At 38.5% G+C, this 27,781-nt stretch overlaps 1 protein-coding gene across 2 annotated transcripts; it reads left to right on the top strand.

Annotated features, from left to right (window-relative positions):
• LOC128729154 (histone deacetylase 6) lies at nucleotides 1-24,869 on the top strand. 2 transcript variants are annotated; one of them, XM_053822807.1, is made up of 8 exons: nucleotides 1-495; nucleotides 571-842; nucleotides 924-1,116; nucleotides 1,309-1,368; nucleotides 3,623-3,900; nucleotides 3,972-5,508; nucleotides 23,894-23,981; nucleotides 24,143-24,869. In XM_053822807.1, the coding sequence occupies exons 1-8, from the start codon at nucleotides 40-42 to the stop codon at nucleotides 24,478-24,480; spliced, it is 3,222 nt and encodes a 1,073-aa protein (XP_053678782.1). In that variant the 5' UTR covers nucleotides 1-39; the 3' UTR covers nucleotides 24,481-24,869. The 2 variants fall into 2 exon arrangements, with proteins under 2 accessions (XP_053678782.1, XP_053678783.1); XM_053822808.1 differs by lacking the exons at nucleotides 1-495; nucleotides 1,309-1,368 and having other exon boundaries at nucleotides 595-842; nucleotides 3,969-5,508.
• Nucleotides 24,870-27,781: the final 2,912 nt, after the last annotated feature.

Below are 27,781 nucleotides of genomic sequence, written 5' to 3'. Positions count from 1 at the left end.
TCTGTATGTTCTGTTAAGCAAGCAGACTGTAGTACTAAAATGTCTGGAGTTTCCAAACCATTTACGAAAGGAAGCATTGCTGATCTTAAAAATCATAGTAGACAGAAGATGACTGTACCAAGTACAGATCAAAGAGATTATGCTGAGTTTTCAAACAGCATACAAGACATATTCTATAACGCACAAAGTGTCGCAAGTACGTTACGTGGCTCTACTGGTGTTCTTTACGACAATCGATATGCTCTGCATCGTTGTCTGTGGGATAACAATTATCCAGAATGTCCTGAGCGTTACCAGCGTGTGATGGAACGGTTTGAAATGGAAAAACTAATTGATCGTTGCAAGTTTATTGCACCTCGTGAAGCTTCGGAAGCAGAAATTTTGGTGAAGCATACCGCAGATCAGCTACACATCTTACAAAAAACCAAAGGCTTGCAAGATGTAGAACATTTGGAGCAACTGAGTTCACAGTACGATGCAATATTCGTTCATCCTGTAGGCATATAAACTTTTAATGCTTATTTGAAAATTATTACTCATAGCATTATGTCATACCTATTTTGTTTTTAGGCATCTTACGATACGAGTCTATTGGCAGTTGGTGGTACTATTGAATTAGTTACTAGTGTTTGCAAAGGTATAATTCAAAACGGGATGGCTATTATTCGTCCTCCTGGTCATCACGCTATGACTGCGGAATACAATGGCTACTGCTTTTTTAACAATGTTGCTATTGCGGCACAACATGCAATTGATAATCTTGGCCTGTCGAGAATTCTTATTGTGGACTGGGATGTTCATCATGGACAAGGAACACAGAGAATGTTTTACTCAGATCCCAGGTTAGGTCAATAGCAATTATCATGGATTGATTTAGCAACACTAGTTATCATGGGTTTTTCATTTTGTAATGTTTGTTCCAGAATACTATATTTTTCAATTCATCGTTACGAACATGGATCTTTTTGGCCAAACTTAAGAGAATCTGATTTTGATTACGTAGGAGAAGGCACAGGCGAAGGATTTAACTTTAATGTTCCTTTAAATGCCACAGGAATGACGAATGGAGATTATCTTGCGATATGGCATCAGTTACTTCTTCCGGTAGCTACTGAGGTGAGTTTTATTTTTGGTTCATAGTAGATTATTTAAAACTCTAATTTAACATTATTAGCGTTATCATTTAATCGTCATTTGTCATTTTAAATGATTTTTCTTGATCCATTTATCAGCAGCATTAGCCAAAAAATATTCCTAGTGTATTTGTCAATCATTTTCAAGATTTTTCTCCATTTATATTACTTTTAGTTTCTACCGGAGCTCATAATAATTTCAGCTGGTTACGACTCGGCATACGGATGTCCTGAGGTGTGTTAAATACTCATAATTTCATTGTTTCTTATTTCTTTTTTTTGCTTGTTTATTGTTTTTTCATTACGAACAGTATAATCCTCAACTTATTGTCATCTCGGCCGGTTATGATTCTGCTCTTGGGGACGAAAAGGTACAGCATATTTTGTTGCAATTTCTCACCTTTCCGACTCGATTTTTATTTTAATGAGCTTACGCGTATTCTAATTTATAAGTTTCCATTTCATCAAGTTATACAAACGTGTGAAAGAAAAATATGAAAAAAATCAGTTATTCATTTTTTTCTCATTCATTTTTTTCCATCATTCGAATAGTATTGAGTACTATGGAACTTTTACATACATGAACATTGAATCTATTATTCCCAAAAGTTAAACTTAAAACGAACAAAGTGGTGGGATGCTAGAATTACGTTTGTTTCTGGGACTAAAATTTTTATCCCTCCGGTTATTGAAAAGAAAAATGTCAGATTGAAGAATTATTATTGGTGCTTCAATATGAGCGCTAAGAAATAAAATACATTTTGTGAAAATGATGGATTTTAAATTTTTTTTTAAGGTCTATGCCAACAATGTTTCGTTAGGAAAATTCGAAAGACCTTTTAGTTTTTAAGATCTATGCAGTGTTAATTGATAAAAAAAGAATCGACTGGGACCCATACTGCAGTAGAATTCGCTGTTCTATCACATATATGTTGCCGATTACAATATAATTATAGAAATTGCAAAACTGAAACAGACATACAAATTGCAATAGACAACATATAGCAAAACAGGTAGTATCGGGATCGAATCTCGTCGGAGCCTCTTCCGTATGCAGGACTGACTATCCAGCTACGAGACATTCCTGGTCATAGAAAGCCTTGGTTAAGTATTGCAAGGTAGGCCTTGACCGTACACTGATTGTCCAGACAATTAAGAAGAAGAAGAATAAGAATTAGAGCCGGTTGGTTGAATCTACAAAAAAAAAATAGCAAAGCCGAAGGAACTAACCGTAAAGCATATATTAAATTCGGTGTTTCTTTGTTGTGTATAGACTCCTTGCTACTAATTGTTACTCCTTGCTACTAATTGTTGCCATTGTGGCCATTGTATAGAGAGTATTAGCAAAAACTGAAGCTAATTCATTCATTCACATAGACGAAAAAATAAATGTTGCTCGAAATTTGTTACTTTGATTCGGAATTTGATTAGAATACCTTTTAAATCATAACTGGTCGATTGTGCTACAATATATTATTACAAATCATAGTTCAACTATTGAATGATTTTTTTTGTTTTTAAGTTTTGTAAATTTGACACGTTTAGGAATAGTTTTTAAAATAATTAATCAACCTGTGATTTTGATTTGCTGGAAACTTTTTTTAATTTATTTGTTTTCACTGTACAGAAGCTTACTCGGATTTCTGTTTTGGAAAAACGCGACACGCAGATATTCTAGTACATAGCACACAGATACATTTTTTTATTTTTCAGTTTTTTGTATTGATATTTTTAAATTTAATATGTTCATTAGTTGCCAAACCGACGAAAAAGGTTACGCTAACGATGTTCTTGTATCCTTCCTTCTTGGTGTGCTATTATTATTTTGTTTGTCGTGACTGTTTACTAAAATATCGTTTTTATTAATACCACTGCGTACAAATAGCTTAGTTGCGATTGTAATATGTGATGTTGGGCTAATTCGAAGATGCGCTTTGTTATACGCATCAACCCATATTGAGTTTATCCGTACATTGCATAGTTGCATATTGCAAAATGTTTATAGTTTAACTTTGTGCAATCGATCGTTTCTCTCGTTCACTATACAACATATATGCAGGATGTGCTTCGTTTCAGTGTTTTTTAAGTTTTTAAACGTCATTGGGCTCAAAGTACTCCTGAAGTTGTATGAGACGATGAGTTGAGCGAAAGTTTAAAACATATCAACATATCATAATATATCAACCTAAAACCCCATTGCATCATTTACAAGCACCTTAAAAATTAGTATATAGGTCGATATTTGATCTATTCAATATTGAACATGTTAAAGAAATTTGATTTCATTGATTGTTTTATAATATTTAACTATTCTGAAGAATAAAATAATGGCTCTAGACTTAAAACTGATAGCAATTTTTTGTAGTAAAAAAATATTTTTTAATGTTTTTGATTCTTATATGAATGGTTTGAAAACCATACGTCTTTGCCTCGAATTACATGAAAAAATATATCGATGATTTGAAATACTTTTTATACCATTCTTTCAGGGATGTATGGATCTCACCCCAGCATTTTATTCGCATTTATTAAGTCCTTTATTATCACTTGCGAATGGCCGAGTTGCAGTTGTGTTAGAGGGTGGCTACTGTCTCGAATCGTTAGCGGAAGGATGTGTTTTTACGCTTAAGACATTATTGGGCGATCCGTGCCCAAGACTGGTTGAAAAACTTCTTCCTCCGTCGAAAAGCATTCAAGGTTCTATCCTGGATTGCATCTTTAGTCACCGGAACTATTGGAAGTGTTTACAGTTATACGACGTTTACGAGTAAGTTGCTACATACGTTGTTACATACTTACTGATAGTGAAATAAAATTTTATTTTTTTTTTTCGAGAAGCTTGGAAGAATACAACAACATCAACCCTCAGGATAATTTTCACAAGGTTATCAAATGCTATATTGATCCAGAAACAAAATCTGGATGTTACGAAACACGTAATTGTTATCCAGTATTGTCGGTAGAACAGCAGTGTCGAGTCCAAGAACACTTGTCACGCTTGAAAATGCTGACAAATATTAACTTCCCAGACACTCGAGTTTGTTATGTTTACGATGAATTGATGCTGGAACACCGCAACAACAATGAAAAATGGCATCCGGAACAGCCAGAAAGAATAATAAAAATTATTCAGAGCCTTACTGTGGATTATCAACTTACAAAGCGAATGAAAAGACTTATTGGAAGGTTATGCACAACCGACGAGCTTCGTCTGGTACATGACTCAAAACATATCAACTTAATCGAAGAAATCTGCGAATCGAGTATGATACAGCAAACAGCAGATCAATTCACCTCCATTTATTTTCATCCACGTACTAATGATAGCGCCAGAATGGCAGCTGGTTCTGTCCTAGAAGTGGTAGCAGAAGTGTTAAGTGGTCGAGCTCGATCCGGAATCTGTGTTGTTCGTCCGCCGGGGCACCATGCTGAACCAGATTCACCACACGGGTTCTGTATTTTTAATAATGTTGCCATAGCAGCAAGACATGCACTCGACTATCATGGTCTACAGCGTGTACTGATAGTTGATTGGGATGTACATCACGGTAACGGCACACAGCACATTTTTGAAAGTGATCCGCGAGTTCTTTATATATCAGTGCATCGTTACGATAATGGATTGTTTTTTCCTAAGAGCAGTGATGCGGACTACACAGTCGTTGGCAATGGACCGGCCGAAGGATATAACGTTAATATTCCATGGAATAAGAAAGGAATGGGTGACGCTGAATATGTGGCTGCTTTTCATTCTATAATTCTACCCATTGCATATGAGTTTGATCCTGAACTTGTCCTCATATCAGCAGGCTTCGATGCAGCCATAGGAGATCCGCTTGGTGGTTGTAGAGTTACACCTGAAGCGTATGGTCACTTTACTTTTTGGCTATCTGCGTTGGCAAGTGGTCGCATTGTTTTATGTCTAGAAGGTGGTTACAATGTCAATTCTATTTCATATGCTATGGCTATGTGCACAAAAGCCCTTCTTGGAGATCCACTTCCAGCGTTACGATTGTCCTTTTCACAAAATTCATCTGAACCTTCTGCATCCTGTATTGAAACTTTGCACAACGTAATGAAAGTACAACAAAAATATTGGCAGGCAATATGCTTTAATAAGAAGTTACCGAATATCAATTCCGTAAAAATCAATGCAGATGGATTTTTTGATAATTCAGCTAATTTCTTACAAGATTCCAACAATATACCTCTTAATGAAAATGTTTCTACTGCACAATCTAATTTGGTTCCATTACAATTGTCGTCGCAAAAATCGGCATTCAAAAGTGCGGCTACCCATGAAGCATGTTGTTCATCAAATTTAAGACAAAAACCGCTTCAATCAATGACTGAATATTTGGAATCGAATCTGGAGGTGAGTAAATTGTAAATTTATGATGATTTAACATTAATAAAACCATTAAGAGTAGTGCCACTAGCTAAAATTGTAGTCACACTCTTTACTTAGTCACTAAATAACTTTTTTAGATGTATTTTTATTATATTTTCATTATATTTGCTGAATAAGTCAGGAGTTGAAACAAAGGGGTAAAAAGGTGGAAAGGTTGTTAAATTGATAGATTATTTCCAAATCCTAAAGCCAACGCCATTTTAAGCTTTGATGATTACCTGATTTCACGAAATTTTCTGCCATACCACGGTGATGAAGCTGGAAGTGTGCATGTTTGCTTTTGCACTTTTTCGTAGAAATGCGTTCTTTAAATTATGGCTCTTTAATACGGCAATCAGTTCGGATAGTCGTTTGGTTTTTTTTTTTCTTCACATATAATTCTTTTCTAGAATGTTCTTAATAACCAATTTTGCTTTGTTTTCACTTTAGCGTGTCAAGCGCAAGTCAGTTTTCACGAGATAGTCTGGATTTTTTCATCTAAATGGTTTCACTTCACGACAAACATTTACGACTGTGGCGACGTTAAATATCGTCGGCACGATCGTCGAGCCGACGTTGCGTATTGTCACCTCGACGTCGAGATGCAGTCAAAAGTCGACGTTTCATGAGAATGTTCACGACAAGCAAACTTTGCGATGCATCGTTCGTCTCGACGTTTCATGAGCTTGTTTCCTCTTTGCTCCATACAAATTTCCAATCCGTAGCGTTGTGCATGGGTGTGTTTGCTATCGTCGTGAGCATCGCGCGTACCTCTCAACACCCGGCTCCACATAGCTCCCACAAACTAGCCCATTTTTCTTGTCACTCGTATCGGCCGGGGTCGTCACGAGTTTTTGTCCCGCTCTGTCTGTACCAAAACTATCACCGCACTCGTCTTGAGGTTCAAACCCGTACTGAGCGGCCCTAACGTAGCTCAATCACTCAATGTTATTATCAGAACGGAATGTCCGTGGAACAACGACTAGAAGTTTGTAGCGATCGCTTATATTTAGCGAATTTCAATTAGGGGTTTCTCATTCTTAATAAATTAATAATTTCAAAATAAGTTTAACCCTTTCCGATGCCGCAACAAAATGGTTCAGCCATTTAAGCAAATCACACAGTAGAAGAAAACCGGAGGGAAAACCGTATGGGACAATTTATTTTATCAATTTTGTAATCGTCGCGAAATTGTCTAAATTACGTTTACGATAGCTTTTCCTATAGGAGAGATGCATTCATAAGATGCCATGCATACGAAATTCTATTCATTGACTTCAATTTAAAGCATAGACCGGTAATTGTTTCTACGAATGGTTTGCAAAGCAAACCTCTGATTTGCATCATTATTTCAAGTTTATAGCCTGCACATCACAATTTAAAAGGCAGATATTTTTAGTGGATTCAAATAAAACGATTAAGGTATTTGGCGCTAAGTGTGCTTGGATTAAACTTCTTACAGACTAAATTATTTCTTTTGAGCAAATGAGTAGGAACCATCAAGAGATATGAGCGTGATTATTTCAGTCAATATCATATGTCTTTGACAATATAAAAAACTAATTTTTCAACAGTCGATATTATTTATATGAAAGTAGAAAAAAACATTGAACATAATTACGGACTTTAACTCAATATTATAAATATCGTTACTCATATCTGGTTGGTTTGCAGGGAAGGACTCCCGTTTCCCATGTTTAGGTGATGGAGCTCCGTAGGTAATATATCGATCGGTAATAAGAACGTAGGTAATATCCATCGATCCCCCGATATCGTGATTCCCATCGCCAACCAATAATTCATTCCTAATCATTCCGAATACTTTCAATTGTACTGGATATGCTTCTTCAGTGTTTATCATAAACAAAATTCCTTCGCTAAGGGTAAAACCAATGCAATAGTTTTCTGATCGAAGCGAATGCCCAAATGTACGAATTACTGTACCTTTTGCCAGAAAGCCTACCCTCGGTTATGAGTAAATTCAATACCATAATTTGTTAATGTAAACAAGCACCTGAATCGTTATGAAAATGTGCCATGCAAACCCATCGTAGAAACAAATGCCGGTATATGTTTTAAATTGAAGTCAATGAATAGAATTTCTCATGCATGGCATCTTATGAATGCATCTCTCCTATAGGAAAAGCTATCGTAGACGTAATTTAGACAATTTCGCGACGATTACAAAATTGATAAAATAAATTGTCCCATAAGGTTTTCCCTCCGGTTTTCTTCTACTGTGTGATTTGCTTAAATGGCTGAACCATTTTGTTCAGGCATCGGAAAGGGTTAAACTTATTTTGAAATTATTAATTTATTAAGAATGGGAAACCCCTAATTGAAATTCGCTAAATATAAGGGATCGCTACAAACTTCTTGTCGTTGTTCCACGGACATTCCGTTTTGATAATAACATAGAGTGGTTGAGTTACCTTAGGGTCGCTCAGTACGGGTTTGAAGCTCAAGACGAGTGCGGTGATAGTTTTGGTACAGACAGAGCGGGACAAAAACTCGTTACGACCCCTACTGTTGCGCGTCGCAAGAGAAATGGGCTACACGACTAGCATTTAGGGCTGTGGCGACGTTAAATATCGTCGGCTCGACCGTCGAGCCGACGTTTCGTATCGTCGCCTCGACCGTCGCGTCGACGTCGAGATGCAGTAAAAAGTCGACGTTTCATGAGGATGTTGCCTAGCATGTGTTGCAAATCAATGGCGCTCACGTAAAATTGAGTGATCATGAAATAAAAAAAAATCCATGTGGAAGGAAGCTCAGGCCCGCCCGTACGCTCTGCTCTCGTTATTTTCGCTTCAAGCTCTTCTTGACCGTGTGGCCGCGAGTGCATGTCGGAGTGGAACATTAGCTCTGAGTGTTCTAAGTGTCGAAACGATTCTCCCCCCTATGCTCTTATTCGTTCTGATTAGGTCTTGTTGTGCTTGGCTGCCTTGCTTTTTCTGCCTCTCTTCTCTTTGCTTTGCAAATTTGAATTATTTCGGGTCGAATTAGAGAGGGGAGAAGTTAGAATTGATGAGATATGAAGTTTTGTATTGAAATGATTGAGCGTCGAAAATTTACCGATTCAGCCGTCGAGTCTCATATTATGTGCCCCGTTGCTAACGGTTGACTTTCTTTCTTTTAAGGCAAAATTATGACGCCGATTAAAATATATTTTGAGATCGCTGAGAACCCCATATTACCCATAACGTGAAACTGACTTGAATTTGCTTAGCAAAATACCGTCTCGCAAGTTTGTTTCTGATCTGCACCATTATTTCACGTTCATGGTCGGCACATCACAATCAAAAAGACAGATATTTTTAGTGGATTTAAAAAAATGATTAGGGTATTTGGCGCTAAGTGTGCTTGGATTAAACTTCTTACACACTAAATTATATCTTTCGAGCAAATGAGTAGGAACCATCAAGAGATATGAGCGTAAATATTTCAGTCAAAATCATATGTTTTTGACAATATAAAAAACTAATCTTTCAACAGTCGATATTATTTATATGAAAGTAGAAAAAAACATTGAACATAATTACGGACTTTAACTCAACCTTACAAAAGCGTTATCCATATCTGGCTGGTTTGCAGGGAAGGACTTCCGTTTCCCATGTTTAGGTGATGGAGCTCGGTAGGTAATATATCGATCGGTAATAAATACGTTGGTAATATCCATCGATCCCCCGATATCGTGATTCCTATCGCCAACCAATCATTCCTTATCATTCCGCATACTTTCAATTGTACTGGATTTGCTTCTTCGGTGTTTATCATAAACAGAATTCCTTCGCTAAGGGTAAAACCAATCCAATAGCTTTCTGATCGAAGCGATTGGCTAATTGTACGAATTGCTGTATCTTTTACCAGAAAGCCTACCCTTGGTTATGAGTAAATTCAATACCATATTTTGTTAATATAAACAAGCACCTGAATCGTTATGAAAATGTGCTTTGCAAACCAATCGTAGAAACAATTGCCGGTCTATGCTTTAAATTGAAGTCAATGAATTTCGCATGCATGGCATCTTATGAATGCATCTCTCTTATAGGTAAAGCTATCGTAAACGTAATTTAGACAATTTCGCGACGATTACAAAATTGATAACATAAATTGTCCCATACGGTTTTCCCTCCGATTTTCTTCTACTGTGTGATTTGCTTAAATGGTTGAACCATTTTGTTGTTGGCATCGGAAAGGGTTAAACTTATTTTGAAATTATTAATTTTTTAAGAATGGGAAACCCCTAATTGAAATTCGCTAAATATAAGCGATCGCTACAAACTTCTAGTCGTTGTTCCACGGACATTCCGTTCTGATAATAACATTGAGTGATTGAGCTACGTTAGGGCCGCTCAGTACGGGTTTGAAGCTCAAGACGAGTGCAGTGATAGTTTTGGTACAGACAGAACGGAACAAAAACTCGTGACGACCCCGGCCGATACGAGTGACAAGAAAAATGAGCTAGTTTGTGGGAGCTATGTGGAGCGGGGTGTTGAGCGGTACGCGCGATGCTCACGACGATAGCAAACACACCCATGCACAACGCTACGCCTTGGAAATTTGTATGGAGCAAAGAGGTGACAAGCTCATGAAACGTCGAGACGAACGATACATCCCAAATTTTGCTTGTAGTGTAGTTTGTGGGAGCTGTGTGGAGCGGGGTGATGAGAGGTACAAGCGATACTCACGACGATGGCAAACACACCCATGCACAACGCTACGGATTGGAAATTTGTATGGAGCCAGGAGGTGACAAGCTCATGAAACATCGAGATGGACGAAACACCGCCAAAATTGTTTGTCTTGTTGATACCTTCAATGGTATATTTCATTTGTGAGCAATTCTGATCTTTATAAGATAGCGATACAAAAACAATAGAAAGTATAATGGTATGAGTACAGCTAAAGCACTACCCACGTTAATACCACTCTGGAATTTGAAAAATTGCTAACACAACATTCGTGTGATAGTCAGTTCATCGATTCGACTTGTGTAAGTCAGTTATCGGCGTGCACTTGAAATAAAACTTTGAACAACTCAAAAATATGCAAAAAAAGTGCTTTACGCGACGAGGGTTCATTTCTCTGGTATATGCTGATGGATTGTTCTCAGCTGTTTTCTCTTGCTCGTACTCTTTAGGCTGGACGCAAACCTGTAGTAAAACTAGCCTTTTGACCCAATATCATTTGGGTCGACATTGTTTAAGGGAATATTGTGGGGACTTTTTCTTATGCTCTAGTGATTTGGTGCATAGATGTTTCATTACTTGAAACTAATACTGGCGAAATTTCAGGCTCCTCAATGCAGAACAAAGGGGGGCTCCCATACAACCCCCCCCCCCCCCCTCAAAGTGAATTTTCCCTTAAAACTGTAAATGTTGTCTAATTTGGCAGAAATTTAGCAAACATGTTTCTTTTGACATTCGGCAAAATATTCAAAGCTTCTTCCACCACCGCGAGGAAAAAAGGGGATCTCCCATACAACCCCGCTTGGTGTTGAGGGGCGCCTAACAAACTTATAATAATAACTGAAAAGTACAAAGAACCATCGATTTGAACACAGATCTGGCTGATATTTAGCACACATGCTTTTTTATACTTTGGAGATGAATAAAAAATTTCGGCCACATCGGTCCCAAAAAAGGGGGGCTTCCATAGACCCGTGGAAATGTCTATAATTTTCGATGACCTAAATTTTGCGTATGCGTTTCTTAAAACTCTCTTTACCATATGTGGTGAAGTATAAGTTTCCCGGTTTGGTATATCTGTTAGTCATCAAACATTCTCTACGGAGGACAAACGTCGTAGAAATCAACTCTAATTTTATCACCTAATACAATGAGTTTCAAAAGTTTAGTTCTACAAGCGAGGACCAAATAGTTGTCACTACCCCTACATCAAACACATAAAAATTATTGAAAAATAGCATATGGCTACCAATTCATTTGAAACATGGTAGAAATGCTTCTTATTATTCATAGTGCGGCGAAGATTCATGTACGCATGTGCAAAACACATGGGGTTGTCCAAAGAACCTCCTGTCTGTATCATCAAAAAAATTATTCGGTCATAGCAATTAAGCTCGGTCAGAATGAATTGAGATGAGGATGATTCTTCTTACACAAAATTTAGAAAAATAAAAGCTCCCATACAAACTCCTCTTATTAGAGTATTGGAAAATATGGTCAAGCAAACCAATCATGACTGATTTAAATGGAATGAGTGAAAGTTTCAAAAAAGTGCGGTTAGAAACAAATTTGTTGGAGGGCATGCAACACCTATTTCGAATATTGAAAAAAATAATGGCCAAAATAACAAATATCGTCTAATCTTTCTACAACTTTTCATGTACGCCGTAACACAGTCCATGCAAGAAGTAGCAAAGTATCAGATTCTACAATTCGGACATGGGGAGATGCAACCCTAATTTATTAGAATGATCGAATATTGCTCAGCGATACAAATGTTTTTTGTATGTTTTTTTTAACGAGTGATTTTTACATTAGGAACGGGAAAGGTATTGCCGTTTCCAAAATAAAAAAAAATCACAAAAATGCAAAGACGTCAACAAACAGTTTAATTTCCTGCATCCTTTCTCTTTTCTACCGTTTATTTAGATACTAAACCGCGCTTAGTCACTAAACTCATTCTTTTCCCATGCATGTTAAAATTTAAAAGTTTAAAATATTTTTTTATATAGATATTAATAACGCTATGCTCTTATTCAGTAAGATTCAGTTTTAATTGTGTTAAGAAGCGTTGGCAATGTGGTTGGTGTAAATATCTAATTATGGATATCAGAGCGTAATGATTACGAATTCGGAATGTCGTTTTGAAAGGGAACAGATACAAGCGATACAGATGAAATATAAAGGAAAATAGAAAATTGTTTCCAGGCAGCTTAAGTGACGAGATAAAAATAAGAGATAGAAAAGTAGAAAGATTTTGAACGTCATATATGCTCAGGATGGAACCACATGCTACTTTTCCTCATTGCTTTGTAGATAAATTGATATGACGGATCCAAGAAAAATGATCGTGGATAAAAAAGGATTTTCGAAAGCGTTAAAGTGGAAAACACTAGGCAAAAAAAAATAGGTTTTACTAATTTCATGACGTGAAAGATGCGAAAGATTAGGAAGAAAATTTTTGGTTAAAACGTGTTGGTCATACGAAGCGAAGATTATGAAGAGAAATGGAAGTAGTGAAACAAGAGAAGAAAGGATTTGATATAAAATCCTTTCCTTGAGAGCTAAGATGGTTGAAAGGGTAGATTTGTTAAAAAAGGAGTGCAGGATATTTTTTGTAGGTATAGCCAATTGGATAATATATGTGAAGAGCAACAGCGAAAGGTGAATTAAATGACATAGAAAACATTCAAAGACAAAGCTAGAAATCACGTGTATAGAATGAATACAACAAAATGACAAAAAATGTACACATCAAAAATTGAATTACACAAGCATACGTAAAAATGCCCCTTTATGTTTCCTTAAACTACGTCAACCGGAAATGAAAGCGGGTACATCAGTTATGTTATATATATATATATATATATATATATATATATATATATATATATATATATATATATATATATATATATATATATATATATGTATATATATATATATATATATATATATATATATATATATATATATACATATATATATATATATATTTATGTATGTATATATATATATATATATATATATATATATATATATATATATGTATATATATATATATATATATATATATATATATATATATATATATATACATATATATATATATATATATATATATATATATAGTTATATTTATATATTATTTATATATATATATATATATATATATATATATATATATATATATATATATATATATATATATATATATACATATACACACACACACACACATATATATATATATATATATATATATATATATATATATATATATATATATATATATATATATATATATATATATATATATATATTTTGATTTGCATACTTTTGCCGAATACAAAATGAAGCATGATTTTCGAATTTTAGCCACATTTAACATCAACTTTAGTTTTAAGCGAATAATATTGACCTTTTTGGGGGGTTGTAAGGGAGCCGTCCTTTTTTCCCTGTGCAGGAATTTTTTCAGAACATTCCAACAAACAATACTTTTTTTACAAACCATTCCACAGTTTCAGCCAACCCGGGCAAGAAAATAGCTTCCGAGAGAAGAGCTTCCGTACAACCACACTTCGAAAAAGTCAATAATATTCGCTGAATGATGCAAATGCCGACCGATATTTTCGAAATGAGACAAAACTGATTCTTTTAACTTTTTTTTTAACGATTATCGATTTGCATAAACATGTTTTTTTAAATCTTTTCGTAAGGAGCTGGTGTCCCAAATATTCCCTCTTACGGAAATTTAAAACCGTTCAAAATACAAATGGCATATGATTTGACCATAATTTTTTGTATGCATTTCTTAAAACTGTATGCAATATGTGACGCAGTATAAGTTTCCTGGTTCGGAGCTAAATACTTAAATGGAACATGTTTTCAACATGGTTTATTTATTCAGGTCTGCACATGCCGTCAAAATTTACTCCAAAATCAACAACAAATCCAGAGAGTGGCAAAATTTCAGTTCTACAAGCAGGAATCAAATGGTTCTCCCCTCTCCCTCTCCACATCAGAAAATATATTTGAAATTACATCACCCAACGAGAACTTTCCGTGGTATGATGTTGCGGTCTCGCTCTATCTGCTATCTTTTTTATATTCCCCTATCACTCATCAGCCTTCATGATCACGGTCACTCTACCTCTCGCTGCCCCTCTCATTCACAACCGAAAAAAATTCACCGTTAAAGCTATCGTTTCACTCTTTGCTCTCGATTCCACTCACTGCCTCTTCTTCAATTCACCCAAAAGTGAGCTTACTCACCCTCCGGTGCTATTGAGTGTCACACGGCGTTTTCTTTATCTCTTATTTGAACGCGCACTGGGACTCTCTGTTTTCAAACGATCAGCTGTATGAGCTGTTCTTTGGTCTGTCGAGTTATGAAGAAAATCACAATATTCAGATATATTTTCTACTGAATGACACGTATGATGTTCGCAATACAGTATACAAGCATGGAAATACACAATTTCTGCATAAAATACAACGTCATAATAGGTTCTTAAATGAGCACATATATAAAATTAGCCATACACTCAAACTGAACGTACCCAACATCAAAAAAGCATATCATTATAAATCAGTGTAGGATACTTTCGATAGAGATATCATCAACGGTTAGAGTAAAAAGCCAACCATCCGTTTGTCTATTGACGATGATGGTAGATATGCTACTAAAATCAATCATAAATTTCATGAAAGCATACTAAGACGAGGATAAGGTGTAATGGAACTTCCAGAGGAGGATTTACATAGTTTCCTCTCTGAAGGTATTTGAAAAAAACTTCAACTATCTGGACCATGTAATGCGCTTAATGTTCTTTGACGGACTTCAATGTAGGGCATTATCGATCAACTACTCACTACCAATCCATAAAAATGTTTGCTGACCGAAAACTGCTATTATTTTGACGAATCGGGAGCATTTGTTGTAATTGTTTGAATGAGATCTTCAATTGTATTACATCTCAACACAAATGCTGTAATGATTCTTTTGGCAACGAAGTGGCAACGGATTGGTGAGATATTTAATTTAGAATATTGTCTAGTTGTGCTTCTACGCTGTCCATATATGGTATCAAATTTTGCTAATCGTTGTACTACCCCAGATAATCGTTTGCGATTTACCTATTCCGTCTTCGTCCGACAGATCTATGTGTATGTCTGTAAGCATTAATAAAATGTTACATGTTACATGATTCCAGCTGGAATGACGGCGCATGATCAAATTATGTGAAAATGTTTTGTATGTCAGGAAGGAAAGATTCATCTAACATTGATAATCTGTCTGCGTCGTTTAGTCCAGAGGAACATTTGTGGCGTCGTTCAAATCGGTAGATCAGAAATATTTAAAAGAAAATATAAATGCGTATTTGTTATTGCTAGTCTATTCGTTTTGTTATGCTTTGCAACTTTTCCGAGATCCTAAATCTCAGATAAAATAACACATAACAATTTGACTGATATCGGTACATTAAAACCTGGTTAGAAACTGTATCTGTAAACAAATTTGCTATAAACGAGCAGGTTTTGCTAGGACTGGTGCACCGAAATCGTATGTACGTCTAACCATTGCTTATATTTCACAGCAAGCGCAAGAAGAAAACACAGAACGAACGTATGAGAATGAATGTGTGTAGAAGCGATAGAGAGAAAATAGAGCAGTACTGCAAAAGAGCACTATTCAGTGAGTGCATAACAACAGAGAATAATGAATCTGCATTAGCCAGAGAAATGAACTCGCGTAAAGCACTTTTATTTCTCAATTTGTTTTTACAAAGCTGCCAAGTTGATAGGAGCTTTATCGCCGAAAACGTCTGTCTTGCGGCTTGATTTTCGAATCGATAGTTAATCGAGTTTTGTTCTAACCCCAAGAAAAAAACAGCGTGGCTGTCAACTAGGGCACTTACAATCCTGATTCCCTGAAATGTTTGAAATTAGCTCAACGATTAGATCTTCAATTTTTTTGACTTTTACATTACGGAGGGCAAAAGAATATCCGTTTCCGGATAAAAAGACATTTTCAAAAATGCATAAGACGTCAACAAACGGATCAATTTCCTCCACCTCTTCCCTCTACACTCAAACGAGTTAGACACTAAGCTGTTCTAAGAATTTCAACAAATTACTTCTTGATGAATGTTAAAACGTTACTGTGAAAACATTTTTCAACTTAAAAATAATACAAAAGTTATGTACTTATTCAGTAAGAATCCATTTTCATTTACTGTGTTGAGTTTTGTTGGAAATGCAGTTGGTGTAAACAATTTAAATTTAGATTTCAGAGAGCAATGATTACGAATATGAACTGCTTTTTGAAAGGGAAGAGCGATATTGATGAAAAATGTAGGGAAATTGAAAAAAAAAGCAGCCTAGGTAACACAATAACAGCAAGCGAAAGGATAAAAGAAAAAAAAAGAAAATAGAGAGAGAGCGACAGAGAAAGAGAAACAGTAGAAAAATTTATCGAAGATGTCAGGGAACGAATTGTTATCAATGCGCTAAATGAGATTGGGATATCGGAATAGGATGAGCATCCAAAAGGTGTTTCGAATGATCCAAGAGGTATTTCGAAAGGGTGGATGTGAAAAATACCAGGCATAAACAATAGGATTTTCTTACTCCATGACTTGAAAGAGGCAAAATATAAGGTAAAAAGAATTTGGCAAGAACCGGTTGATTATACGAAACGAAGATTATTTAGAAAAATAGCAGCTGTAAATCAATGAAAGAAGAGGAGATTTGATTTAAACTCCGTTTGTTGATATGATGTTGTGGTCAGAAAAAACAGTAATAGTAGAGTTACTAATGGTTTCTTACCACTAAAATAATTTGCTATTAAAATCATTGAGTATTTTATCAAATCGTACTAGTACGAGAATCAGCTGCTAGGAAACGATAAGAAGAAAATATGCATAGTTTCTTTTCTGACGGTTGTTCTGAAAAAAAAAACCAAACCATTTTTGCCAGGTAATTGATGGGGGGAACATCTTTCGATTAACTACAATGCTAGATATTATCGATTAACTACTCACTACCGTTCCGTAAACATGATGAAAATTTCATTTAATTTGATGATACGGCAGCATTTGTTGTAATTGTTTGCATGAATTCTTTAGTCCTATAGGGGTGGGTCCAAACCACACGGAGCCGTTCTGGGAATGGTGCCTCGCTCCATTGAAATGAAGAGTGAAAGAGCGAACAATAGTGTTACATATTTTTATTTTTGGAAGTGCTCATGCTCATACTCGTGTATGATAGAACGATTTTGTCCGGGACCTTTACCAAACAATTTGCTTTAGGTCAACGGTGAGTTATTTGGCATAGAATATAATCTCGTTCTGCTTCTACGCTGTCCATACTCGTATCATCTTCTTCCGACAAATCTATGTCGTATATTGAAAATTTAATGTATGGCGAGAATCAATAAGAAATAACAATAATACTTGATTCCAGCTTACTCCTGGCTGAAGATGGTATAATATGAGCAGATTCTGTGAAAACGTATTGTATGTTAGGAAGGAAAGATCCAACTAAAGATTGTTAATCTGACTGCGTCGTAGAAGGCAGAGGAAAGTTTATGCCGTTGGCTGCCATGGCTATCAGTTTTGATAGCCAGTGATGTTTCTTGGGAGGCCATGGCCATAAGTTTTTATAGCCACCGTACAGGATTTTTAAAGTGCCATTGCTTCAAAATGAAAACTCTTACGTACAAATTATTTGGTAATTATGAAGATTAATCTTTTTTGAAGCCTAAATTGTAGCTGCTTTTTGATTTTTTGTGCCTCAATAGATTTTATAAGCATATTTGTAGAATGTCTTTTCTTATTGCGTGTACCACATGGGAATGGGTCTTTCTATTTCACTTTAAGTTAAGAGCTACTGTTGAGTGAGTGAGATAATTATTGTTTCAGTGTGAGAGAAAATGTGGCAGTCGTTGATTGTAGAAAAACGTTTTAATGAGGTTTTTGAATAATATTTGAATTTCTCTTGAAAGCAAATTTAACAATATAACAACTGAACCTGGACCGTAATAAAACAACGTCAATTATAAAAATAATGATGATAATAAAACATACATTTTTACAAACATTTTTATCAACAGTAACTATATTTCGATCAGACATTATTACGTCTATTTGTGGAGTATTTCAATACAATCCCGACACATTTGTGGTTCATCTGAGCAATCGGAACAATACGTGTATGCTTGTTTAATCAGCTTCTGTGCTTCTTCGCGGCCATTAGCAGCAGTTATACGCTTGTAACAATTGCTACATTTCCGGCTTATTTTGTTGCCATTGTCCTTTACTCTGTTTCTAAAACGATGTGCTTTTTCACCACCTTGGGGAATAAAGGGAGAAAAATTGGCTAATTTTTCTCTAAAATGCCGAATTTGCACATTTTGGTTGGTGGTACATTTGTATAACACCCATGTTGTTGTGGAATTTTGTGTTTTTCTTGAGACTGGAACTTTTATAAGAACGTGTTTTGTACTCAACATTCTAACATATCGAGTATCTTTCCATTTTACTACTACTATTCTAGCTTCATTTCCTCTGGCAATAAGTTCACCTCTTTTTAATTTTGCATCTCGTACATTTTTTGGCATATATTTTCTGTTTGCTCTCAGAAATCATACTATATGGGTCCTATAAGCCAGAAAATATTATACAACGTCATAACTAGTGTAGAAGTTATCTGTATACATTGTTCTGCCTTCATTGAGTAGCAATTCAGACAACTCCACACATACGTTTTTTGCCATGCCTGTCTCATGTTGTCCAGTAGCAGATTTCCCTGTATATACTTTCATATTCCAAGTATAAGCTTCATGGGAACACAATTTGAATAATTTTATTCCATAACGTTGGGCTTTGTTTGGAATATATTGTCTAAACACTAGACGACCTCTCCGTAGTACGAAAGTTTCATCGATGACGAAATCTTTGCCCGGGTTGTACGTCGATTAAAATTTTTCTTTGTAGCATAGAGATTAGAGGTTCTATTTTATGAAGTCTGTTGGTACTGCTTGTTACTGAATTATAATTGAAATGGATCATAGCAAGTAATAACTGAAAGCGATTGCGTGACATGATCGATCGTGATTGAGATAAGTTGTAGACTGCTTCTCGAGACCAGTAATTTTCTAAACGGCCTAGAGGTACTAACCCCATCCATATCATGAATCTGAATAAAAATTAATTTCTTCTGGATTTTTGTTACTCCAATTGTTTAACCTAGCATGTTTAGATTTTTGTTTTGTGGTACTACATTGAATTGCATATTTGTTAGTTTCGTCAGCAATGTATGTCAAAATTTCATCATCGATAATCAAGATCAAAATATCAAGCGGTGTGCTTCTTCTTCTTCTTTCCTGGCGTGCTAAATATTGAGCACGTCTTAGTGACATGGCCTGGTCACCAATCGTTTTCCAGGTCGCTCGGTCCATGGCTGCAACTCTTCATCCCCGGTTGCATCCGATATCCCGCAGGTTCTGCTCCACTTGGTCCATCCACCGAGCACGCTGAGCTCCTCGCCGCCTTGTGCCGGACGGGTCGCTGGTGAGCACCTTCTTGGTGGGGCATGAGTCCGGCATCCTCATGACATGCCCCAACCACCGAATTCTGCCGGCCTTCGCCACCGTCAGGATGTCCGGCTCGCCATACAGCTCAGCTAGCTCGTGGTTCATTCTTCTCCTCCACACGCCCTGCTCACACACACCGCCAAAGATAGACCGGAGCACGCGCCGCTCGAAGACTGCGAGTGCGTTGACGTCCTCCGTGAGCAGAATCCAGGATTCATGCCCATAGAGAACGACCGGTCTAATCAGCGTGCGGTAAATGGTACTCTTCGTGCGTGGGAGGAGCCACCTGGACCTCAGGAGTTTGTGGAGCCCATGGTAGGCACAATTCCCCTGAACAATGCGCCTCCGGATTCCGCAACTTACGTTGTTATCCGGAGTTACGACAGTGCCGAGGTAGCAAAACTCCTCTACTAACTCAAGTTCGTCGCCGTCCACTGATACACTGCTCCCCAGCCTGGCTCTGTCACTGTCAGAGCCCCCGACGAGCAGGTACTTTGTTTTTGTCGCATTGATCATTAGTCCAATTCATGCGGCCTCGCGTTTTAGTCGGGTGTACGCCTCGCACACCGTCCTAGTGTTCCGCTCGATGATATCGATGTCATCCGCGAAGCCTAGGAATTGGAGGGAGCGGGTGAAAATCGGGCCACGGATGTCGAAGCCCGCGCTTCTCATGACACCTTCCAGAGCGATGTTAAATAAAAGACAGGAGAACCCATCACCTTGCCTCAGCCCCGGTGAGATTCGAACGGATCCGACAGCATGTTCGACACTCGCACCTTGCACAGCATCCCATCCATCGTGGCCCTCAACAGGTGTACCAGCTTCCCAGGGAAACCGTACTGCTGCATGGTGTTCCATAGCTCAGTCCGATCTATGGTATCGTAGGCCGCCTTGAAGTCGATGAAGAGATGATGCGTCTGGATCTGGTGCTCTCGGCATTTCTGGAGAATCTGCCGTAGAGTGATCTGGTCGGTGGTGGATTTGCCTCTAACAAACCCAGCTTGGTAGCTTCCGACGAAATCTTTAGAAAGGGGTGCGAGTGTGCAGAACAGTATCTGGGATAGGATTTTGTAGGCAGCATTAAGTACTGTGATGGCTCGAAAGTTGGCACAGTCCATTCTGTCACCCTTCTTGTACACTGGGTGGATGACACCCAGCTTCCAGTCCTCCGGAATCCTTTCATGCTCCCAGAATTTCCCAATTAGCTGGTGCATATTGACGGCAAGCTCTAGCGAACCCACCTTGAATAGTTCTACCACCAGACTCACCAGACATCGCTGCCAGCTGCTTTGTTATGTTTCAGCTGCTTGATGGTGCTAGTTTTCCATCCACCGTCAACTGGCATGTGACGTTGGTCATGGTCATTTTAACTAGCCTGGTAAGCTTGGCCGGGATTTCAAAAGAGCTCATTGCGTCGTAAAGTTTTACTCTGGCTATGCTGTCGTATGCGGCTTTGAAGTCTATGAAGATATGGAAAGATTGGAGCTGTTGCTCCGCCATCGTCTCCAAGATCTGCCGCCTGGTGAAGATCTGGTCAGCGGTTGATTTTCCTTTTCGGAATCCCCTCTGATAGTTTCCCACTATCTCTTCTACGAATGGGACAAGTCTCTCTTGCAAGACTAAGGAGAAGATCTTATAGGCGGTATTCAACACCGTAATACCCCTGTAATTTCTGCACTGTAGCCTGTCTCCTTTCTTGTATATGGGATAGATGATACCAAGATTCCAATCACAAGGTATCGATTCGCTATCCCACACCTCAGTAATGATTTGATGAATTTCGGGTTCAAGTGCTGCACCTCCGTTTTTGATCAGTTCGGCTGATATTCCATCGGTGCCGGGTGCTTTATTATTCTTCAACCGACGGATTGCTTTTCGGGTTTCGTCCATGCTAGGTGGCAGTAGCATGATATCATCCGCTAGTGGAGCCTCTAGCTGTTCGTTGAACTGATCATTTAGTAATTCATCAAAATACTGAGCCCATCGCGAGAGGACCTCTGGCTGGTAGCTGACCAGATTTCCATCCTTATTTCGACAACAGGTCACCTTAGGTATAAAGGTGTTTCGGTGACCTGCTATCTCTTGGTAAAACTTTTTTCCTGGGCCGTATCGCACTCTGATTCCTTGGAGCTCCTGCACTCGTTGTTCTTCCCATTGGTGTTTCTTGGTGCGGTGTACTCTTTTTTCCTCTTGTCTGAGCCGTATGTAATTCTCTGCGCATGCCCGCGTTCTATGCCGCTGCTGCATTGCTCGGTATGCGCAGTTCTTACGTTCCGTCACAAGTCTACATTCGTCGTCGAACCAGCCAGATTTAGTGTTGCCCCGACGTGGTGGTAGCGACGTGGATTTTGCACAGTTCACTATCTTTGTTTTTAGAGCACTCCACCGTTCGCTCGTAGTGTCGTATGGAGCTGCTGGTAATAGAGACTCACCTAAAGCGGATTCGAATGCTTGTTGGACTTTAGCGTCCTTTAGGGAGTCCGTGTTAAGCCGGGCCTGCATTTTTCCCTCATCCCCTTTGTCACGGTGACGGGCGATTCTGCAACGTATCACTAAGCCAACCAGATAGTGATCGGAATCGATGTTGGCTCCTCTATAGGTAATGACGTTTAACATGCTCGACTGTCTTCGGCGGCTTATAAGAACGAGGTCGATCTGGTTGGAGTTGGTTCCATCTGGGGACACCCAAGTAACTTTGTGGATGTCCCGACGCGCAAACTTGGTACTTCCCACAACCAGATTACTTGCTGCTGCAAGTTGGACCAATCTATTACCATTGTCATTACTGTGCTCATGTAGACTGTGATCACCAATGTATTGGCGGTACATTGTCTCTCTACCGACTTTTGTATTGAAGTCCCCCAAGATGATTTTGAGGTCATGCTTAGGGCACTTATCAATCAGCACCTTCTCCTCTTCGTCTTTGTCTTCGGTAGGGGCGTGAACGTTTATGAGGCTGATGTTGAAGAATTTGCCTCGTATGCGCAGGGTGCATAGCCTATCGTCTATAGCCATGAAGTCGATGACCTCGGATTTCAGCCGCGGACCTACGGCGAAACCCGTTCCGAGCATATGGTGGCGGTCGTGGCAGCTGTAGTACAAGTGGTGGTACCGTTTTTCACCACGTCTGCTTAGCACACCATTCCCTAGCCATCGTATTTCTTGTAGTGCTACAAGGTCCATGTTCAGTGTGGCTAGGGCGTCATCTAGTTGCTTCAAGGCTCCGGCTCTGTGCAGAGTGCGTACGTTCCATGAGCCTATTATCATTGTCCGGGGGCGTTGCAGTGGTCGGTTACCGTTGAGTCCAGTTCGAAAAATCTCCTTATTGCTTTCTGTAGTCATAGTTTCCTCGAGGCAGGGTGACTGGCCCCGCTCTCGAGCCCCCAGAACCAACCAAGTTAGATTCAAGCGTTCTAGAACAAATGTGTGAATAAGCGGGAAAGAAAATAGAGTACTACTTGAAGAGAGAACGGTCCAGTGAACAATAGCACAGAGAATAATGAATCTGGAAATGCCACAGAAATTAACCCTCGTCACGTAAACCTTTTGTTTTTTTTTGTATATTTGTGTTTTCTTCATAGCTTTATTGTTAGTCATACAAAAACTTTTCCGAAGGGTTAGCTTTAATTATCGGCTATGATTGACTTACGTAGACTTGATCGGTTAACGGACACACGTGTCTTGTTCTAGCCATCTTACTGATTTCTTCGTGGCCGTTATCTTGGGCCATTTTAATCCAAAGTCTATCCTATTGAATTATTAGCTGTTAAAAATGTTTAAAAGTTGAAAAAATGTATTGAATTATTATGTTTGCATGTTTATATATTCAAATTTAATGCAAAAACATATGTTATCCCTATACGGATACATCAAGTGGTTGTATAAATCAAACGTATATGTTAATTTTATACGGATACTTTAAGCGTTTTTATCGTCACCCACGAGCGAGATTGAAAGATTGATCGAATAGTTGAAATTTTGCCGTAATCTACTTTTGGATGACTCTGCGATCATCATGTTATTTGGCAAATTTGGTTTTATCATGAAATATTCATAATAATTTATGTTTTATATATCATAGGCTCTTCGAAACAAGGAAATGTTTGCTGTTGTACCACGTAAGGAGTGTCCTCATCTTAATTTATTAAATCCTGCCAGTTTACCATATTGTAAGTACGAGTTTGCTTACTAAATAAAATTTTATTAATTTGATATTTTGATTTAATGGTCTATGGCCATATTATCGGCTTTGATCAATAATGATAATAATACTTGTTGGAAAATAAGATCCTATAACATTAATTACACTTTTGTATTTCTTCTATTTCAGCCGTAGATTCACAGTCTCTTTGCAAAGCTTGCGGTTCTGAAAAGGAAAACTGGATTTGCATGATTTGTTTTGAAATATATTGCGGTCGATATGTAAAGGAGCATATGATACACCATAGCACCGATTTTCAGAATCATTTACTTGTTCTCAGTCTTTCCGATATATCTGTTTGGTGCTATGGTTGTAATGCATATATTGACCATCCTATTCTATATGGGTACAAAAATCTTGTACATATTGATAAATTTCAAGAAACGCTCATCTGGTCGTATGATAGCAATCAGCTACTCGATGTTGCCGAAGAAGCTACCAGCACGCAAAATATAAAAAAATGTTAGATATTTTTATGTAGGTTGTTTTTTGCCATACAAATATAAAACAATTATGAAGCTTGTGACCCGCTCTCCTTACAAAGCGGATCGCTATTTCTAACAAAACTTGGCGTTATGTGAATTGGCGGTGATCGTGGTACTGAGTTCTTAAAGTTTACGCCTTCATATTTGGTTTAATTAAGTGACGATTATTTTGAAGCAAGACGATTCAGCATTATGGCGCGCAATTTTTTAAATTGAGAACCTGGCTTTGAATATTGTCCCCCAACAGCAGATCGCAAATTTAATGAAATATTGGTTGAAAAAATGGGTATCATAAATCGCTAAAATATGCAGAGCTTAAGTCTATGTAACAAAAACAATGCTTCACATTAAAACTTAACAAATAAATGAATTTCCATGCACACCTACTTCGTACGAATTAAACATTTATCCAGCCCCCAGGTGACTAAAATCACTCACGACTGACGCTCATATGATGCTTCTGTTTTACAGGAAAGGCGACAATTTTTAAACGTCGGCCGGAAAATCTTCGTGCGTCCATTTCCCCTCCGTTGTCGTTTCAAATTACTGTTTCCCTTCTTTCAAGAGAGATAGAGAGAGAGAGAGAGTGCAAATCGAGAGAGCAAGTATACCTGCGCTTACGGTTGCTCTTTCTCTACCCACTGAACGAACATCTTTATATAAACGTTCTTAAGGGTGACAGTTCGCCTAACGCTGTGCGAGGGAGATGGCATGCTGGGAAGCGAGATTGAATGCAAAATCAAAACAAAGCATGCAAAATCAAAACAACCCAGTTGCCTAACGAGTGCGTACAATCGCTGCTGCTCGAAGTGGACGGTTGTATCAAGTGTATTTCACTGAAAGGCATATGACTCTACGAAGAAAGAGCCTATAAAGATGTGGTCAACTTATCAATATATCAGAAGTGACTCTGTGGAGTGTTCAAATATAGAAGGTTACATCCCATTTCGCAAAGAAGAAGAAGCAATTTCGCAAAGAGTGTACGATCGAGCAAGCCAGTTGGAAAACGAGCGAGATATAGTGTGAGCGAGCTGCGACGCATTGCCTCCAGAAAAATCAGATGGAACGATATCTTGGGCTTTTTGTCTATTACACGCTCCGTGCATGTTGGGCTTCTTCGTATTTCGTTACCATGGTGATGATCGATGGTTGCTTCGTGCCTTGTGCTAGGAGTTCCACAGATCATGTAGTATATCTGATAAACATCAAACTTCATTTTAGATTCTCACAGTACCAATGTACATACCTCTCATTCGTCTTCTCTATAGCACACAAAACAAAGAATGCAAAAAGTGTTTTTCAAACGAAACAAAAACATTGCCTTGAAAACCATATGATCAACAAATGATTCCCAAAAACGAGATGCTATACCAACTAAGCATGATCGAATAGCCAACCCTAAACAGATAGCTAAATACGCATTTCTTTATGCATAACGGGAACATCACGATCGCATCACTTAAAGTTATCGTAAAACAGTAACAATAACTGCAATGGAGCTCTTAATTGTTTTATAGCTTCGTTAGTCAAATGTACTACATACATCGCTGACTGGAACGTCTACTAACCCTTGATGGAATACAAATTGAGCAGGACTGTCATTCAAAAAACTTTCGAATTTCTTATTTTAACAGCTTTGAGTTCCTCCTATTAAAAAAGGACAAATCCTCCAACGTTCCAGTAAGGAAATGTTCTTTGTTTTCTACGCATCGCCTGGATAATTGATCTGAGTCCAGAGCGTAACGTAAGCGTAATTAACCTACACGTCGCGTACTATGCGCGAACTGCGTATCATTATACGTATGAAAGCGGAAACTCATTCGGCTTTTGGAGGGTCCCATGAAGTGCCGAATATTATGTCGGTTATTAAGACTAAGTACGAAGGAACAAAAACGATAAGGCTCGATTGGGAAACAGCGTATTAGTTCACGACGACACGACCATTCGATTGTAGGGTCCAAACTCTCTGGGAGGTTTTCAACGTAGCGTTTTTTGGTGTATCTGTATTTATGTCGGCTCTGTTATGTAGCTCTGTTAAAGGGTTAGGATCCGACGCCTCTAGAAGGCTACACAGGCTCTCCTTTCCAACTCCTATTCCGTCACGTCTTCGACGTGCAGAGCGGTAACATGTAGCATCGTATATTTAAGCTTGGGTAAACGGGCTGGTTCCAACCCCTTGGGCGGATGGTGGCGCATGGCTAAATAGGAGGGGGGTGGGCAGTGCGGGTAACCGGGCTGTCTGAACGTCGGGGGGAGAGCCAGGCGCTAAACTTAACTGCTCCGAGGCCCTCCAGAGGTACTGGGGGCTCGAGCTCGGGGCCAGTCACCCTGCCTCGAGGAAACTACGACTACGGAAAGCACTAAGGAGAATGTTCGAACTGGACTCAACGGCAACCGCCCCTGCAACGACCCCGGCTAACAATAACACAGAGCCGGAGCCTTGAAACAACTAGATGACGCCCTAGCCACAATGAACATGGACCTTGTAGCACTACAAGAAATACGATGGCTAGGGAATGGTGTGCTAAGCAGACGTGGTGAAAAACGGTACCACTTGTACTACAGCTGCCACGACCGCCACCATATGCTCGAAACGGGTTTCGCCGTGGGTCCGCGGCTGAAATCCGAGGTCATCGACTTCATGGCTATAGACGATAGGCTATGCACCCTGCGCATACGAGGCAAATTCTTCAACATCAGCCTCATAAACGTTCACGCCCCTACCGAAGACAAAGACGAAGAGGAGAAGGACCTTTTCTACGGCCGCCACGCAAAAATCATTGATAAGTGCCCTAAGCATGACCTCAAAATCATCTTGGGGGACTTCAATGCAAAAGTCGGTAGGGAGCCAATGTACCGCCAATACATTGGTGATCACAGTCTACATGAGCACAGTAATGACAATGGTAATAGATTGGTCCAACTTGCAGCAGCAAGTAATCTGGTTGTGGGAAGTACCAAGTTTGCGCGTCGGGACATCCACAAAGTTACTTGGGTGTCCCCAGATGGAATCAACTCCAACCAGATCGACCTCGTTCTTATAAGCCGCCGAAGACAGTCGAGCATGTTAAACGTCATTACCTATAGAGGAGCCAACATCGATTCCGATCACTATCTGGTTGGCTTAGTGATACGTTGCAGAATCGCCCGTCACCGTGACAAAGGGGATGAGGGAAAAATGCAGGCCCGGCTTAACACGGACTCCCTAAAGGACGCTAAAGTCCAACAAGCATTCGAATCCGCTTTAGGTGAGTCTCTATTACCAGCAACTCCATACGACACT

Source organism: Anopheles nili, chromosome X (genome assembly GCF_943737925.1).
Source record: "Anopheles nili chromosome X, idAnoNiliSN_F5_01, whole genome shotgun sequence".
Classification (NCBI taxonomy): Eukaryota; Metazoa; Arthropoda; class Insecta; order Diptera; family Culicidae; genus Anopheles; species Anopheles nili.
The sequence above is the reverse complement of the archived record's forward strand: the minus strand, read 5'-3'. Positions and strand labels throughout refer to the sequence as shown.